At 33.8% G+C, this 18,902-nt stretch overlaps 1 protein-coding gene across 1 annotated transcript; it reads left to right on the top strand.

Annotated features, from left to right (window-relative positions):
* The first annotated feature begins 1,782 nt into the window (after positions 1–1,782).
* On the top strand, positions 1,783–18,599 carry LOC126735680 (uncharacterized). The gene is made up of 5 exons (XM_050439745.1): positions 1,783–1,900; positions 2,403–2,770; positions 2,834–3,006; positions 15,305–15,413; positions 18,405–18,599. The coding sequence occupies exons 1-5, from the start codon at positions 1,783–1,785 to the stop codon at positions 18,597–18,599; spliced, it is 963 nt and encodes a 320-aa protein (XP_050295702.1).
* Positions 18,600–18,902: the final 303 nt, after the last annotated feature.

Here is an 18,902-nt window from a genome sequence, read left to right as displayed (position 1 = left end):
TATTCCATGTTGCCAGTGATTACTCAACAGAAAAAAATAAAGTGATATAATAAATTATTATAATTAGCAGAAACTGAGTTGCATTCTTTATTATATCGCCGTTCCAGTAAAACAAGGTCGTAACTGCAATTTTATCAAAAAATGAGTTATGATAGCCAATCATTCCAAAATAATACCTTTTTTCTGGTATATTAAAACCGTAAGTGTAGTACCGATATTGACCGCTAGATGTCAATTGCGTCCTTCCTACTACAACTCGCTATAACACCGACGCATCAGTCAGTTGTCTCCAACCCAATTAACCCCTATAAACTGTTTATCTATGGTTGTCTCAAAGTGTTTAAGCGAGACGCATGTAATTGAGTGCAAAAAAGACGTAACTGTCCATTGTGGAAAATAGTTTACAGTGTGTAATTTTGGTTCCGTAGAAAGAAGGACCTAAGTGTACTTTGTGTCTATATTTTTCGCACTACTTAAGATTTTTTAGTAATACAGGGGCTTAACTGTACTTAAAGTCTTTATTCTGCCAAAACAACGATTTCTTTTTTATATAACTGAAGCATAAATGTATCTTATGCCCATATTCTATAAAATGTTTTTAACAATAAATTTGCTCATTTCTACTAATGCGTCTTTATTGTCTGAAGGTTTTTTATTTAAATATAAATTTTAATATTAGCGTAATTGTTTTGTATATTTATTTATTTAAAACATAACAACACGCGTTTATCTGTTCACATTTAACTTGAATATATTGTCGGCGCATTCTTTTGTCGCACGTCTTTGTCGGCACGCAGTGTTTTCAAACGCTTGCGGTGTTTCTCTGCTCAAATCACCATGGCGAATGCTTTTTATTTGTGGTGGCAAAAATGGCAACTTATCAACAAACGCTTAAGCTTATTTGCCACATGAATTTAATGAAATAAAAACGCGATAAATATAAATAAATTAAAACAAATAAATAATGATGGTCAGCTATTATTATAAGTAAAAATACATGTGGAAAAAAGTATTTTTAGTATGTTATAACCTGTGATTCGCGTGAATTTTTATAATTTATTTATTTTTTTATTTTAAATTTGATAGGCACGTTTTTTGATTTTTTTTAGTAAAATGAACGCTCGTACCAAGAAAATCCTAAGTCCGGTAAATCAGCAAAATATTATAAATAGCACAAATTCAGAAAGGGATATACAGAATACTAGCGAACCTTCTTTTTTCTATTCTGTAGAGGAGTTTGCGAACGATGAAAATGTTCCTTCAAATATAAAAATAAACAATATTTTGTCTGAAAAATGCGATCCATGTAATTATCCCCAAATGGCTGAAAACTCCATAAAGGCTGCTTCTGATGGATTTTTAAAAAACGTTTCGGTCAGTTTACATACTGCGGAAAATTCTGATACAGCTGAGAATAATGGAGCATACTTAAAAAAAGATGCTACCGGGATTGATGACTATATTGAGCTCCAACCTGTCAGCCATGATAATTGTTTGCCATGTACAAGCAAAGCCCCAAACTATTTTTTAGAGCATGAAGTCAGTGGTATGAAGCATTATAGTGAATATACTATTGAATACCACAATGAGTCAAAAATTAAATTACGAAAAATTAAACCAAACTATAAAGACTATGATAGTTCTGAAGAGGAACCATTTTCTGCTGGATCCAGTGATGAATATCAACCTGAGGAGAATACCACTTCCTCCGATGAATCCGATTCGGCAATCAAGCCTTTAGATCCATTATTAGAAGTAGAGGCTGAGAACTCTAATAAAGAGATGAATTTACATTCTCCCAAAAAAGGAAAGAAACGAGTTAGAAATACGGAAAACTGGAAAATGATCAAGGCAAAAAGGCAAAGGAATTTAGGACAAAAATTATTATCGACAAGAACTGGTAAGATTGTGGAAGCGAAAGTCATAAAGCCACCTTGTCCACAGAAATGTATTCTTTCATGCTCATCAATATCGCAAAAATGTAGAAATTAAATTTTTAAAGATTTTTGGGGAATGGGAAGCTTACAACGGCAGCGATACTTTTTAGGATCATGCATAGAGCAACTAGTTCTAAAATATAGACGGATATCTTCTGCTGAACCAAGAAAATCAAATTCTGCATTTTATTTATTTATTGAGGGAAGAAAAACCAGAGTATGTAAAATATTTTTAATCAATACTTTCGGAAAAAATGCTAAGAACTATTATTAAATCAAAAGTGTCATCTGGTAATGGTATTATAGATAAAGATCAAAGAGGAAAGCATGGTAACCACAGAAAACTTGACGAGGAAATCTTACAGTCCATCATTGATCACATTAATTCGATTCCTAGAATTGAAAGCCACTATGGAAGGAGCGAAACTACCCGTGAATTTATTGATGGTGGACTTTCAATTGCAGAGCTGCACAGAAATTACTCTGCTGTGCGATCTGCTGATAACAAAAACCCAGCCTCGTATGACTACTATGCCCAAATATTCAATACAAAGTTTAATATAGGATTTCATTCCCCTAAGAAAGATCAGTGTGATCTTTGTGAGATGTACAAGCAAGGAACTAAGAAAAAAAGAAAAGAACTAGAAACGAAATACTGTGAACATTTAGAAGAAAAACTTCTCAGCCGCCAAGAAAAGGACGTCGATAAACAAAGATCAAAAGATCACGAAATTGTATTAGCTGTATACGACTTACAAGCAGTTCTGCCTGTACCTATAGGCCAAACTTCGGCGTTTTTCTATAAATCTAGATTAAACTGTTACAATTTTACGGTAAGTTTCTGAATCGACTACGTAATTTACAAATACTAAGTAAAATTTTAAGATTTTTTAAAGGTAACAGAGATAACAAACGACAAAACGAAGGCTTATTTCTGGCATGAATACTTGGGAAATAGGGGAGCCATAGAAATTGGAACGTGCGTATTGCTTTATTTAAAAAGCCTTTCAGAGCGTTCTCCAGGTGTCAATGTAGTTTTTTATTCCTTCATGGGTCAACAAAAAAACAGGTACATCAATATTTTATTTTATCTAGCTACTCGTCAATCAATATTTATAACTGACTAGGTTTTAGCACAGCATAAAGAAACCAGCAGTCTCACTCTGCTCGAAAATGTGAGCGAACTAATAGCATCCTTAGCCATGCCGCAGCCATGTTCTACGGATGCCGAGCTCACTGTTTATCGAACTGTGTTCATAGGTGTATCGCCTAGTTCAGCGCCGTACTTAGTGACTATTTTAATAGCATTTTTACAAAGCGTAGCGTTTTTTATAAAAACTTTTGTATTAAAAGAGGGGTATATCAAAAATTATTAATGAAGCAAAATAATTGACTTTGCCAAAGTTTTTAATAGCTGCAAATTTGGCTGTATGGCTTAAATAACATAATTAAGCATCAATTAAAGTTGCAGCAATGTAATTTTTTTTTTTGATTTTTAAGGACATTATTTATATTTCTGCCAACAGTGTTGCCATATTTAAAAGAGTAGCAAAATTGTATACTTTTACTTTAGTTGGTACTTAATAATATAACAAAAATTCGCAGATGTTAGAATTGTTTTGAATTGTTGCCAACTATTTGTCTTTATTTATTGGCCTAAGAGTTTCTATTTGAAATATTACTTTATTTGTATAATTAGTTATCCTTAAACTACTATGTAGTCAGATGTTAATCTAAAAGCGTTACTATACAGGGTGTTAATTAAGTATGTACCATAAATTATTTAACAGGCGATCGTTTGAGTAATTTTAAGACAAAAAGTTCATATGAACATAGGTCCGCAAGTTCTCTGGCGGTGTTATTTATAACATTAAGGAGCTAATTTACCCCTAATATGATTAAATTTATTAGGTTCAGTGTAATCTCGAACGGGACCTGAAGAAATATTTGTGGCAAAAAAATTGGGGCACCTGAATTTTGTGCCATTTTTAATATGTTATTTGATTTACTCAAATACAAATACAACTTTTTCGTATCTCGCTTATTTTTCGAGAAAAAAAAAGTCCACTTAATTGCATATCCCTGGATCACACAAGGAATTTGGGGAAAAGTTTCATTTGGAATTTATTATTAACTAAGCAAGATACGAACAAAATTCAAGAGACAGAAAAGTTTTATTTGTATAATCCACAGAACATAATAAAAATTGCACAAAAGTCAGTGGCATATATTTTAGTTGTTGTTAAATTTTAACACCCTGCATATTGAGAACGAAGAATTTCTGGACATATGTTCATATGAACTTTTTGTTTTAAAATTACTCAAAGAATGGTCTCTTAAATTTATGGTACATACCTAATTAACTTCCTGCACGTATTCTTCTATATCGTCGTTGTTAGATGTAGAAATGCGATGTTTATTTTTGTTTAAATATTTTGTTAATGTATGAACTTTATTTATATTAAAAAATCAATATTTGTACTATGTAGGTATTTTTATTTTACAAGATAATAACATCTAAAAAAATGTTTAAGTCCGGCTCTAGCCAAGGCAAAAGCCGCGTGGACCGTAGCGAGTGTCAGCGGCATCCCTACTATAAGCAAAAATGCCTCGCCTGCGTTAGTACACATGCACCGAACTCGCTTATTCAAGCCAATGTATTTTTATTGAAGTGCGACTGCTGGTTTCTTTATGCTGTGGTTTTAGTTTAAAATTAAAAAATAAATTTTAGATTTCTGATTGCCGTTTATCTGTATGCAGTGGAACATTTTGAAATTATGGCGATAACTCACAAATACTTAATACGAGGGCATACCCAGAATGAGGGCGACGCGATTCACAGCGTCATCGAGAAGCAGATATCCAAATCAAAAAAATCAGGAGCCATTTATGTTCCGGAGCAATACGTTTACATGATCAGAGAAGCTAAAAAAAAAGGAAATAAAATTGATGTACAAGAAATGGGATTCGAAAACTTTTTGGATATTAAAGCATTATTTGATGACATGGGTTTAAGCATTGCCAAAAATGATGATGGTGATGAGTTTAAAATAAATGAAGTTAGAATTTTATCTTTTGAAAAAGGTAGTAACGTTTATCATTATAAAACTAGCTGTAAACAAAGTACATGGTTCTCTGTTAATTTTAACAAAAAAAAAAGACGTGCAGATGACAGCTCTTTTAATAAATGTGCCAATATAACTCTCAAACAGGCTTATGCAAAGCCATTTCCACTTTCGCAAAATAAAAAACGGGATTTGCAAAGCTTAATCGAGAGCAACATTATTCCATCCTTTTACAAGGCATTTTATAACAGTATTTTCCAATAATTTTTGTAAAAAATTTGTTTGTTTTTTATTTTTATGTTTTTTATGAGAATTCTATTTTATGTTGAACGGTTTTTTAAATTTATGCTATTAATATGAGTTATTTTTGTATGTTTATTAATATGATAATAAAGTCTTAAGTAATAACATAAGATTTTTTTTTACTGGAACAAAGACGTAATTGCAAATTTCACTACAAATTTTTATTTAAAAAAAAAGAACATTGCAGTTTTTAAAAATATCATTGATGTATATTTACGTGTAAAAAAGTTATACTAATTCATAAATTGCATTTTGCTTAAACCAAAAAAAACGAATGTCTAAATTGTTTTTCTGCTCTCCTGTAAAATCTGCCTATAAGCACTTACGCCCATGTTTTACTGGAACGGCGATATAGCAAAAGAAAGAGTGAAACTCGTTTAATAACCAAAACTATTTTATACTATATTTACACTAATCACTAATAATAATTAATATTTTTAATTTAGATTCTTCAAATCACCAAATTTCCACACACAGCGGCAACGCTGTAGATATCGCCCAGAAATATTCTCACGGTAAAGGTATTTGGCAACTGCGCTCGTTGTTAACTTTTGGATGGTGCACCTTTCGTACAGTATTAGTATTAAAAGGATGATTTGAGTGGTTTCGGTGCGTTTTTTTAATTAATATTAAGAATAAAAACTCCGTTTTTGCTGAACAATGATAAAGAAGTCTGAAGTGGTTCATATATATTAGAAAAAAGAATATTCAAACCGTTCCTTTCACAGGCGAGTTAGGTGTCAATGGTGTCATCCTTCTAGGTTATAATATTATAAAAGAGGGCATATTTGTGAAGTATCTATTAAGTTTGGAGAATGGTGTCCATGTTCTGGGATGTATTTTATAGGTATTTGCAAGCAAGTAGGATAGATAATAAAGGTCTTATTTCACCAAAAATTATTTTTTTATTATGATGCCCGGTTTCGCGATTACAATCTTATCGCATCATCAGGTTAAGGACTAAAAGTAAAAGGCAAAATTTACATACATACTACGCTTATCAAAAATTAGTAAAATACTGAATAAAAACAAATTTAAATATCTAGACACGTTCGTTGCTCAAGACGTACATGTGGCGCCCTAGCAATTCTTACTCGAGTGCTTCCGACGCACATGTGGTGGCCTCATGCTTTCTGTAATATACCTACCTGCTAATCGACGAGCACTGCAGTAACGCTTATGATTTCGTAAGAGCAAGTTCTTATGGGTTTTATTTTAGAGTTGTGCTACGTGGCACAAGTTTTCGTTTAATTTTTTTATTAAATAGCCGACAGTCCGTCTCCAGGCCCTTCGGCACCGAAACGGCTTAAAATTAAAAATCCCAAAGTGCTTACAGAAGATGAAATGCGTGCATTAGCATATTTATCAAGTTCGAGTGATGAGGAGCCATTTCCAGAATTAGGCAACAACTGGATTGATTCATCTGGAATATCTGACGAACGTCTAGATGCAATGTCTACTGTCTTGCAAAGCGACATGGAGCTATTGGATGATGTGGGGAATGTGGAAAATGAACAAGTAGTATGGACAGAAAATCCTCCAAATCTTAGGCAAATTACATTTACTGGAAAGCAAGAACTAAAGGTACCATTACCTGGTGAAGGTAAACCTGTTAATTTTTTTTACTCCTGGCTGACGACGAGTTCTTTGAAATATTAGTACGACAAACTAATATTTACGCAGAATACGTGCTATTTAACGAACCCTCGGGACCCAACTCTAGAATTAGTCGATGGAAATCTGTAGATAAAGAAGAAATGACTTTATTCTTGGGACGATTTTTATGGGAATTCTTTAGTTACCTAGATTGCGAGATTACTGGCGTACCAGTCGTTTTCTCAATTTGTCTATCAGGAAATATATGAGCAGAGACCGATATTTAATTATTTTGGGGTGCTTACACTTTGTTGAATATTCCCCAGATTTAAAAAGTGACAGGTTATTCAAAATTCGGTCATTAGTTAACTTTTTTAACAATAAAATGGATTCGGTTTATTCCCCGGGCAAGAACCTTTCAATAGATGAATCGATGCTTTTGTGGCGCGGTCGTCTTTCGTTTCGGCAGTACATACATAAAAAAATAAAAAACATAAGTACGGAATTAAATTTTATTTTCTGACCGAGTCGAGTGCCATTGTTTTAAATATGCAAATATATACTGGTGTACTTGATGATTTGGGCGGTAGAGAGCATGCTGCTAATGTCGTCCTTCATCTTATGAGGAATTACTGGGAAAAGGGGCACAGTCTATACATGGATAATTATTATAATTCTGTGGCCCTTGCGAGACAATTGTTGAAAAAAATTACGTACTGCATGGGTATTTTGCGGGTGGGAAGAAAAGAAACCCCAGAAAATGTAAGTAAGGCAAAACTAAAGCCTGGCGAATCCATTCTTTCGCTATGGAGGAAATGTGTGTGTAGGTAAATGGAAGGACAAACGAGAGGTACTGTATATTAGTACGGAGCATGAAAATACATTGGAAGAAGTTTTCTCTAGAATTGGCACTAATAAAATTAAACCAGCCTCAATCGTGGAATACAACAAATATATGTCGGGTATAGATTTACAAGATCAAATGCAGTCCTACTACCCCAGCCATCGTAAAACCATACGATGGTATAAAAAAGTAGGAATTCATATTATGGAGACTATGTTGTACAATTCCCATATGTTATACAATAAATATTCTAGACCAAAGATGTCGTTTCTAGAATACCGTGAATCAATAGTTGAAGCAATGGTACCAGAAATCCAAGCCAAAGCGAAGCCAGGTCAATCCAAAGAAAACCAAAGGTTTCAACACGGTCCATATAAACTAGATAAGGGCCCAGGAGATAGAAGACTGCGAAAAAAATGCCGATGGTGTTCAAAACGTGGAATTCGTAGGGACACAAGCTTTTATTGTAAGAGTTGACTGTGTTTAGACCCTTGTTTTAAGGAATTTCACAAAAATTTATAAAACCAGATAAAACATTTTTTGTTAATACTTAGTTCCTTTTTTTATAAAATGTTGTACCAATTTAGTTTCCAAATATATTTTCTAATAGTCACTACAATTAACTAAATTTTTTGCATAGGGATAATGTTTTTTGTTTTTTGAATATATGTAACTATTTATTTTATGTTATATGTTTTAAGTTAGTTTATTGTTGTTGATTTTGTCACGATTATTGTAATAATAATGACTTTGCGAAAATTTAATAAAGAGATTTGATAAATGGTCCCTAGTGACCCCAAGTAGGCGTCGTTGAGCACTGGTTGATTAAAATCTTGGCCGAGTGCTCAAGTCGCCACATGTGCTTCGTGATTTTGTTTTGCAAAAAAATAGAAAAAAACCACATAAAAAAGAATTATATTGAACTAATAATACGTAAAAACATAAAAACAAAGTTTTTCTTGTCTCAGCACCACCGGTGCCCATTAAAAAATCGATGAGCAGCGAACGTGTTAATATCTGGACAAAAAAATATGAAAATTCCTTGGGAATTTCAGGAGATACGGGCATATATCGATTAAATAACATCGGGCGCGGACTATAAATAGGTTGCTGGCAAACAACATATGCTGCGTTCTAGATTTTAGTTGCTGGTTATCGATCGGGTGCAAGCTTCACAGATTAAAAAAATGTCTAGAAAAACAACACAAAGTGGCAACTTCGGATACGTGCATACGAAAACATAGAGATATTCTACGTTTTTTTTTCATTAACTTTTTTGTCAGGAATCTTTTTTTTATTCTAAAAAATTTGTTAATTACTCTAAAAGTATATATTATTAGTCATCATTATCTGAGAGATGGTGAACTAAAACAACCTCGCCCATGGTTTGCAGCTAGGGTTATTCTAGGCATTCAACATTCTAAGGCGGTAAGCAAATCTAATTAATGCAGTCTGCCTTATTATCAGAGGTGAATCATACTCAACTGGCTTGGTGACAATCTAGTCAGCACCCAAAAATATTTAAGATGGCATACAAGAGTTATAGTACAAATTCTAAATAGAAACAACAACGTAGAAAGGAAATACAAAAAATCCAGACAAAGAGTAGACTATTTTTACTACTCAAACCTTTGGTGAAAATCCAGACACCTAATCGACCTAAACTATCTCATGTACATCCAATACTAAACAGATGAAGTGCTGTCTTTCAAAATTATTATTATTGGATAACATTAAAAAAAATAATCCCCATAATCCCAAAGACATCACGGAGGCTCTTGCAGATTAGTTACAACATTGCTTCTTCTAACTAACTGCTGTATCTATGATGAACATTGTCTTAGATACAGCTCTAGAAATCTCACTTGAAGTGCACCCGAACCATCTTCTAATGTCTTTCAACCAGGAGTTCTGGCAACTTCCAACAAAACTTCTTCCCTAAATCTTTCTTTTAATTATCAACCTCAGTAATTTCTATTTTTCGCCTCTCATGATATAGGCCATGTATCTTATGTTTAATAACTCTTTTGCCTTCTATATTCACCTTAAATCCTCTTTATTTTTCAACTCGGTGAATTTATGAGATAGAAAGTATGCGGCAATATACATACCTCTCAAAAGCCTTGATCCTTCTCACAGTTATCAGATCAAGAGTCTAGCCTTCATAGCCATATAAATAGCACTTTACCATGGGCATTCTGAGCTCTAAGCTTAAATCAAAATTGGATGAACTGCTTCATTTTGGTGAAAATTTTCCTGGTTTGCTCTATTCTAGAATGGACATGTTTTCTCCTTTGGGTCGCATAGAGAGTTGATTATGGTGCCAAGATTTTTGAAGGATGATACCTATTTGATATTTTTGCCATTGACCAAATATGTTTCGGTGATATGTACTTTGGAGAAAACGATTAATTTGGTCTTGGAAATTTTCATGTGTATTCCGAATTATTCACTGTGTTGTGTACTCTAGTCCATCATTTGTTGCAAGTCTAATTTGTTATCTGCCAGGAACACGGTGTTATCTGCATATCTTATATTAGTGATGCAGACCCATTCACTTTAATATTTCCTATATCTTCCACTAAAGCCTTTCTGAAATTGAATTCCGAGTAAATGTTTAACAGGAGCGCAGACAAAATACACCCCTGCCATACTCCCTTTCTTATTGATAGGGAATTCGAAGTCCCCCTGTCTACTCTCACCTCCGCAGTTTGGTTCCAGTAGAGCTGTGCTATGTCTCTCTTGTCAATCCTGATTGCTAATCAAGTCTCTAGCATCTTCTAATGCCTACTTCTATGTTTTAGCTCATTCAGGGAAAAGAGAGCTTATGAAAATAGTAGCTTTCGCGTGCCAACTCTCAGTATACTCGGCACTCGACAGCTACAGAAATCAATTAAATCTTGTACAGCCTGTTATTGAAGATTCACTTGCAGTGTACAGACATTCAAAAATACTGGATCTGATGGTATACCATCCTTATTCCTGATAATTTACTACCATTATGACATTATTTTAGTATATTTAAAAGTAAGATTACAACGGTATATAGGAAAAAGTTGGTCGGGTTTAAGGGCTGAATCAATTCTTGGCCCATCTGACTTTTCAAAATCTCAGCATCCAGTTCACTATAGAAATCGAAAAGGATGCTAATATTTTCTTTTTGGACATCTTATTAAAGAAATAATGTAGTGGCCTGGTTCTATATAATATCAAAATTCTCTTCGCATGGACAAATATCTTCACTGACTGTCCAACCATTATCTAAGGCGGAAATAAACAGTTATAACTACACTCTCAAAACATTTATTCAAGAATTTGTTGTTCTTAACACCTGGACAAGACAAGCGCCAAAGGTCGAATGTACAAACCATTATAAGGAAATCATTTCTTATGATCATTTCACTTAGGTGGCCCAATAGAAAAAATCTTGAAACATATTATCCTCTAACCTATGAAGAAGATGATCGCATATAATGGTAATAAAGAAAATACAATGAGATTGATGGTCATTAAGATTAAGGAACACCAAAGGACGTGCAGATTGAAGAAAACGGACAAATCTAGAGAAGGGATGTGCATATAGTGAGGGTAACCACGAAATTAAATTTAGACATATTATGCATTGATTCTGCCGATATATACTATTAAATATATAGTATAAGAACCAATGAAATTCACAAATCCGCAGACAATTTTGATACTAAAGAAGAAATTCTAAAGCTTAGTCGTTGATCAAATCTGATCCTCAATAAAATAAGGACTGCAATTAGCTCAGTATCGTCGGGAAAAAAACGACAGCGCTGAAGACTTAAGAAGCCATCACTCGCCAAGACTTTATAATGCTTTGAATATCCGGTATATTTTCTGAACGGTTTAAGCTAAAAGTATAATTTAAAAACTATTCAACAAAAAGACATATTTCTCATGTCTCTGTTGAATCAGAATTTTGATTTTTGTTTTGGAATTTGAGAAATCGGCTGGTAAAATAATTAAATTTGAACCCTATTTTCAAAAATTAATGCTGTAATGTTGAAGGCCTAAATTCAAAAACGGCTTCAATAGAGACTTACCTTTATGTTTTATCTTTACATTGGTACCAAACACTACCTATTTTTATGAAATTTAGATAATGAAATTACGGAACTACTGACCTGAAATTATTTAATTCGAATACATGTATATTTGGAATTTAGTGTCGCCGATTCACGTGCATTTTCTCGGCGCCCGCCTCCTTGCCTTATGGTGGAGCGACCAGAGCCGGCTTTCGATCTAGCTGTATTTTCTTCTTTATATTACCTATTTCATATAATTTGGTATACTATTTTCATTTAGTTATTAGTATTTATTTGGTAAGTGTTTTTTTTGTGGAAGTATTTTGTATACTGTCGAACTTATATCAAATCAATGAATTTATATTTTTGTAAGCCTCAAAGCATGCGGCGCTGAGCTGGAACAAAATAGCTGTATCCCCATTTGCCTAATATCCTATGGTCGCGAACTGTAAATGTCAGTCGTACGACAACTTTAGCTCGAACTTGAGGTTACGGAGAAGCCTTTACGTCTTTTACTCGTTTGTTTGTTTTTAGTTGGTGTTAGTGTTTAAAAGCTTAGCTTTTAAAAATTTGTTATTGTGGTATTTTGAATAATATTTTTTTCGACTACTTATATTGTGTATTTAACTTTTTTATCATGAAGCCCACCCAGAGAAAAGGAGGTTAAAATTACTTTCTTTTCAAACTAAGCTACTTAAGAATTAATAGTAAATAAAAACTGAAAAGAGATAAAGAGCTTGACTTTTTGGTGGCTTACGAATATTTTGTTTAAACTAGTTGTATGATAAACATACTAAAAGTCCCTTACTAAAAAATCCATTATTGAATTTGGCTGAGAAATAATTTTCCAATAAAAATCTAACTGCTTATGTAATCGAGTATTTATTAGTACTTCTATGGAGTAAAAAGCAGTTCATTATGAAGTTTTTTTTTTTTTTCGTTTTTTGTCCTTGTGCTTGGCACATTTAGCCACGTGTTCCAATACAGGAACTCATTCATAATAGAACAGGTTGCTAATATATTATTTAAATAATTATACTATTGGGTAGTATGTATTGGTAGTATGTATTAGTAATACTAAGGTAGCATTCATTTGGTTAAAAGGACACACAGGATTGCTAGGAAATGAATTGGCAGATAAAGAGGCCAAGGAAGCAATTAAAACAGATAGGATTCTTTCCAAAGTACACTTTAGTGATATAGTTCTAATTATCCGAAAGAGGTCTTCAGAAACTTGGAAAAGAAAATATCTTGCATACTTAGCAAATACTTCAAATACATACACTTCAATAAAAGCGTCCCTTAGCAGTTATAGTATGGTTTCCAAATGTAACTTTCGAAGATATTTAACATCTTTTTGTTCAGATTTCTAGTGGGTCATGGTAATTTTAATAAATATTTACATAAATTAGGAATAAATGACTCATATATATGTAACTGTGACAACCAGTCAATTGATGATTTGAACCATATTTTATTTGAATGTAAAAATAATATGGACGCAGTGATGTTTATGCATAATAAATTAAAAGAGCTTGGCTTGCTTCCTATGTGTCATACTTCACTTATGGCAAACGTAATTGCCGACGATAGAATGGAGTCTATTTTCATAAAATTTTTGAAATTGTCCAAAAGGAAAATATAACTTGAACGTATATGCACTAGTTAATAATTTTAGTTACTTAGAGATCCCATTATGAAGGTAAAAAAAGTACTTTATATAGAATCTTGCTCATTGCAAAATGAGCCAAACATTTTTTGTTTGACGTCTCTATTAGGCACTGTTCCATAAAATGTCTAAGAATAAGCTAAGTTTATTTATAAAAGTGGTAATTAGAAGTTGTCGAGGTTATCGAGCTACGAACTACTCAATAGTGCATATGAGCTAATAAAAATTAAAATTATTTATTTTCCCTGTTGGAATTTACCTTTATAAGTACTTGTTAGCTGTACTAAACAACTATTCGTATCTAATTAATTTTTCATAATCATCAATTATATTTACATAAAGTAACTTATCTTAAGCTCTACAGCTTAACATACTGATGAAAGCAAAGTAGGAACCACTTTAAAAAAATTATGTACTTGGGAAGACATGAAGACCTACGGTTCATTTCGCAGTTATTGAGTTTATTCATAAAGGATAATTAAGATGATATATGGAAGAAATACTAAATGTTAAGCTGTGATAAATAGAACCTAGTTCATGCATGGACCAAGAACCAACTTTATCCAAGCCAAGGTGCAATAGCAATCTTTTTACAACTTTGAGCTACTGAGAAACAAAGTACTGTGGAAATTTCACAAAATCGGTTGATTAAACTTGCAGTGCAAGTTTTAATCTGCATCAATTAAATTTAGAAAAACTATAAATTAAAAATTGGGCAATATGAGAAGATTATTGGGGGTGAACTAATATATTAGCATACACTATATTAGTGCATTGCTAGTGGCGCGCTTCTGCAAACTCCGTGTTGCAAACATTTTTCATCTATTCGCTATTTTCATAATTTTTTTCATTCTTAATAATTTGATACGTGAAAGAAAAATAATTGAAAGTCATTGAGAAGTTTTGAGCAAGAAGCGTATGAAGGTTAACGTTTTTTTTCTTTTAAAGTTTTAAATTGTCAAAAATAAATAGCAACAATTTGTGTATCAAAGGTAGCATTAACAGCTCAAGTGACTGAAAATGGTGTGCGCCAATGCCGGGAGGGTCGCGAGGGTCGCGAAATCCAGGTGCTTATACCGTCTTCCTTCCACGCGTAATTTTGACATTTTCGGTTGTACAAGAAAAATATGTAAATTCCGTTAGTTCAGGCGGAATACTGCCAATATTATATTTTTAGATTCTACGTGGAAATCTAAGAACATTTTATGTATAATATCCTTCGCCTAAGTTGAATAGCAGTGATCGCTCGTGGGTTTTGAAGCAGATATGGCTACTTATGGATATCTAAGAACAAGAACACTTATGCCTAATTAATTGTCATTCTTGTCAGTGAAAGGCTTTAAATCAATAAGTTTTTAATTATGACTGATGTTCGTGAACCTGTTTAATATAAGAAATTAGCACAATGCTCGGATAAAAATGGTTTAATTAATACAAGACCGTTTTACATCCAAAATATAATAATTTTATAAATGCGACACTTAGATGCCTTATTAGTTTAAAATGATTTTTTTTTTATTTTATAAATTTGGACAGGAAAAAATAAAATCACTATACAAGGTGTTCGAAAAATAGACGGAAATATTTCAATGGGTGATTCCTTGTAAAAAAGTTTTTATTTCGGTTTTTGTGATGGAAAACTTCAGTTTTGGGGAAATGACAGACATGCATGTAATGTATGCACATGCTTACAGTAATTGTTATGCAGCGATACGCCTGTATGCAGAAGCGTTTCCCCAACAGCAACTTCCAAATAGTAAAACCTTTGCGTAGACCGTAGATTGTGGGAAAGAGGTAAATTTTCTTATTTATTTTTCGTGATGTTTTTGACAATAAAGTTACTTAGGCAGTTTTGCCATTCCCACCAATGATAGAGGCCGGCTGAGGTCCGTAAGAATGCCTAAGTTTGAGGGGGCAGTTTTACGTGCCGTGGAAGAAAATCCTGGTGTAAGTACCAGGACTATAATAGCAGCTTGATTAGGGAATAATCATTCCAACAGCACTGTGTGGCAGGTTCTCTCCGAACAACTTTTGTATCCGTATCATGTTCAACGTGTGCAGGCATTACTACCAAGAATTCTTCTGCTTGAGTTAATAATAACAGAAATTTTAATAAAACCATACTTTTTATGGACGAAGCTGGATTTCGGCGTGATGGTATTGTTAATTTTCATAATACTCATGTATGGAGTGACGAAAATCCCCATGCTTACGTAAAATGTCGCCACCAAGAGCAATTTTCTTTAAATGAGTGGTTGTTGGTGACAATTTAAATGGGCCTTTCTTTTTACCCTTAAAATTAAGAGGGCGGTCTACCTGCGTAAAACGGGGTTAGCTCCTGTTTCAAGACAAAAAAAGTTAGAAAGCTCAAATTTTGTGTAGGGATTGTTTATTCAATTATCTAGGCGGGATGCTATTTAAAATTTTGAAAATCAAAAAAAAATGTTGAAAATTTATATTTTTTATTAAAATTTTTCTTGCAGATTCCTCGTAATGAAGAATTTTGGAGAGTTAACATGTTACCCACCCAAACTAAAATATTTTTATGAACATTATCTTTTACCGGAATTAGTTGATCCACTTTATCCAAAAGGAATACCACTTAGAGACAAAGCAGAAGAACCAAACATATTATTATAGTACAATATAATCATTAGGTTTGTTCTAGCACGATATTTGCAATGGTTTGAAACTAGTTTGGTGTATATCTCAGTTGCGCGTGATTAGCGTGAAAGCTCGTTGCAAACGGTTCCATTACGTAATGCCTGACACATTCACCCATAGGGAGTATGCTGACATGATATTTGTGTATGGTTTCTGTCATGGTAGCGCATTACGTGCTGTTGATGAATACCGACGTGGTTTTCCAAATCTAAAAGTTTTTCAGACACTTTTTGCAAATGCTCAGGAAACAGGAATGTTTCCAAGCGTAAGAATTAATTCTGAACGAGAGGCGGACTAAATGTAGAAAATGTTCTGGATATGGCTGAAGAGAACCCGAGTGTTAGTACAAGGCGGATTGCAAAAGAACTTCAATTAGCATCACATGTGAACGTTTGGAAGACACTTAGGAAAAACGGTTTTAGGCCTTTCCATATTCAACCGGTTCAACATCTTCAAGAGGGTGATTTTGGCTTAAGGGTTCAATTTTGTGAATGGATCCCACAAAATCGAGACCTACATAAATACATTTTATTTAGCGATGAAGCTCATTTTACCCGCAATGGAATTAATAACCGACACAATGAACATCGGTGGTCAGATGAAAATCCTCATGCCACGTTTGAACAAAACGGTCAACAATCTTACAAATAAACTTCAGAACCGATTATTTCTAAAACGGTTGAGAATCGAATTAAAACATATGATTTAAGTTAACTTATTTTGACCTTCTGACCATGTTTCCAAAATATTTCCTTTCCTCCCGAAACACTCTGTGTGTACATATACAGGGTGTCATTGAAATGGTGTAAAAAAATTCGGGGGGTGATAGTACTCCTAAAAATTTTCAAAAAAGTTCCTATAACTATAGGGCGGAAAATGCATATTAAGGGAGTTAGGGGCACTGAAAGGGTAAATTTAAAAAAACGGTTTTTTGAAATTGTAGGCTTAAAAAACGAGATAAAATTTCGAAAAAAAATCCTCTGCCATAAATTTTGACCCAAAATCAAATGGTGATACTGAAAAATAATTTGGAAAATCGGAAAGGGTAGTTTTTGCAAGGGTAGGGGGTTAATTCGTGAATAACTTTTTTTAGGTTATTTTCTTCGCAACGTGGGTTCATTTTTTTAAAAACTACATACTTTTTCCTACAAAAAAGGTACTCTTGTTGCACATCGCCCAGAACGATGGTTTTCGAGAAAATTAAAGGCAAAAAGTTTGCTCTGATGGGTTGCTAACTGGTTAAACAACATAAACCTATGAAAGTTATGGGGTTTCAAAAGTAAACACGTAGTTATTAAATAATTAATTGAAAAATCTAAATTTGATGATTTTTAAAACATCTTATTGCTTTAAAAAACGAAATAAACCAATTACCAAAATTCCTTATTAAAATAATGCATTTCTTAATTCATTCATAGTAAATGTTCAAAGTGACCACCATTCATTTCAATGCAGACATCTGCTCTTCTTCTCCATGATCTGCGTACCCTGTGGAATATCCCTGGGGTTGTACGAATTTGATTGGAACAGTCGATAATGCGTTGACGTAGTTGCTCTTCAGTATTAATCGGCACTGAGTAAACCAAAGTTTTCAAGTGGCCCCAGAAGTAGAAATCTAATGGATTAAGATCTGGTGATCTTGCTGGCCAAGCTTGTGGACCACCACGTCCTATCCAACGCCTCTCAAAAATTTGGTTTAAATGATTCCTCACCGCTAGCGGAAAATGAGCTGGTGCACCATCATGCATAAAATACGTGATCTGCCTCTGTGCTATGGGAACTTCCACCAAAAGTGCTGGTAGATCATGTGTTAGAAAATTAAGGTAACTTTGACCATTTAGCCTAAAATGTTTATTATTATAAATAACAAGCGACTTTTCAAAAGGTGTCAAATTAACCTCGGGGGTAGAAAAAATGGTCCAATAAGTCTATCGCCAAGAATTCCCGCCCAAACATTAACTGAGAATCGAATTTGGTGTCGACTTTCCACAACAGCATGAGGGTTCTCATCGGACCAGTGATGTGTATTATGATAATTGAAAATTCCATTTCTTGTAAACCCAGCTTCATCCGTGCATAAAATATTTGCCAAAAAAAGGGGTTCTTGTACCTGTTTTCTTAATAACCAACGACAGAAGATGACTCGAGCGGGATAGTCTGCCGGAGCAAGAGCTTGTACCCTTTGGATGTGATACGGATGCAGTAGTTGAGTCTTAAGAGTCATCCACACAGAATGGCGACTCACGTTTTCCCGCGCTGCAATTCTCCTTACAGATATCCCCGGATCTTCCTCTACATGTGCTAAAATGCGCTCCTCAACATCAGGTGTACGTACCATCAAGTTACGGCCACGGTCTTGGTTTCTATGTCCAAATGAACCTGTGTCTCTTAGGCGCTGATGAATTCTCGCAAATATCCGGTGAGAAGGTGCCCTGCGATTTGGATATTTTTGGACATACAAGCGCTTAGCCAAAAGACCGTTTCCGTTTGCTCTTCCATAAATAAAATGCATATCTGCCAGTTCACACACAGGGTATTCCATAATTTGTGAAATTTTACGTTTACGCACACTTCAACAACAATCAACTGACAAAAATATTTATGAACCAGAACATTTCTTTTGCGTACATGCAAAATAAATAAAGTGATAAGACCGCATACCTTCAATAGCTACGTTTACCCCGCGAGTACCAAATATTCAGTACGCGGACTAAAACCTCTACATATTCTCAAACCTATTAAGTCACAATTTGGAATAATTTACGTGTAAAC

Source organism: Anthonomus grandis, chromosome 4 (genome assembly GCF_022605725.1).
Source record: "Anthonomus grandis grandis chromosome 4, icAntGran1.3, whole genome shotgun sequence".
In the NCBI taxonomy this organism is placed as follows: domain Eukaryota; kingdom Metazoa; phylum Arthropoda; class Insecta; order Coleoptera; family Curculionidae; genus Anthonomus; species Anthonomus grandis.
This window is presented reverse-complemented; position numbering and strand designations above follow the sequence as displayed.

What these genes read in the sequence shown, in the direction of transcription:
- LOC126735680 (XM_050439745.1), top strand. Translation starts at nt 1,783, where the DNA reads ATGAATTTACATTCTCCCAAAAAAGGAAAGAAACGAGTTAGAAATACG. An exon ending in ATTATTATCGACAAGAACTG is followed by an intron (nt 1,901 to 2,402) that starts GTAAGATTGTGG and finishes TTTCAATTGCAG; the next exon opens with AGCTGCACAGAAATTACTCT. An exon ending in CCGTGGAAGAAAATCCTGGT is followed by an intron (nt 15,414 to 18,404) that starts GTAAGTACCAGG and finishes TTCTCCTTACAG; the next exon opens with ATATCCCCGGATCTTCCTCT.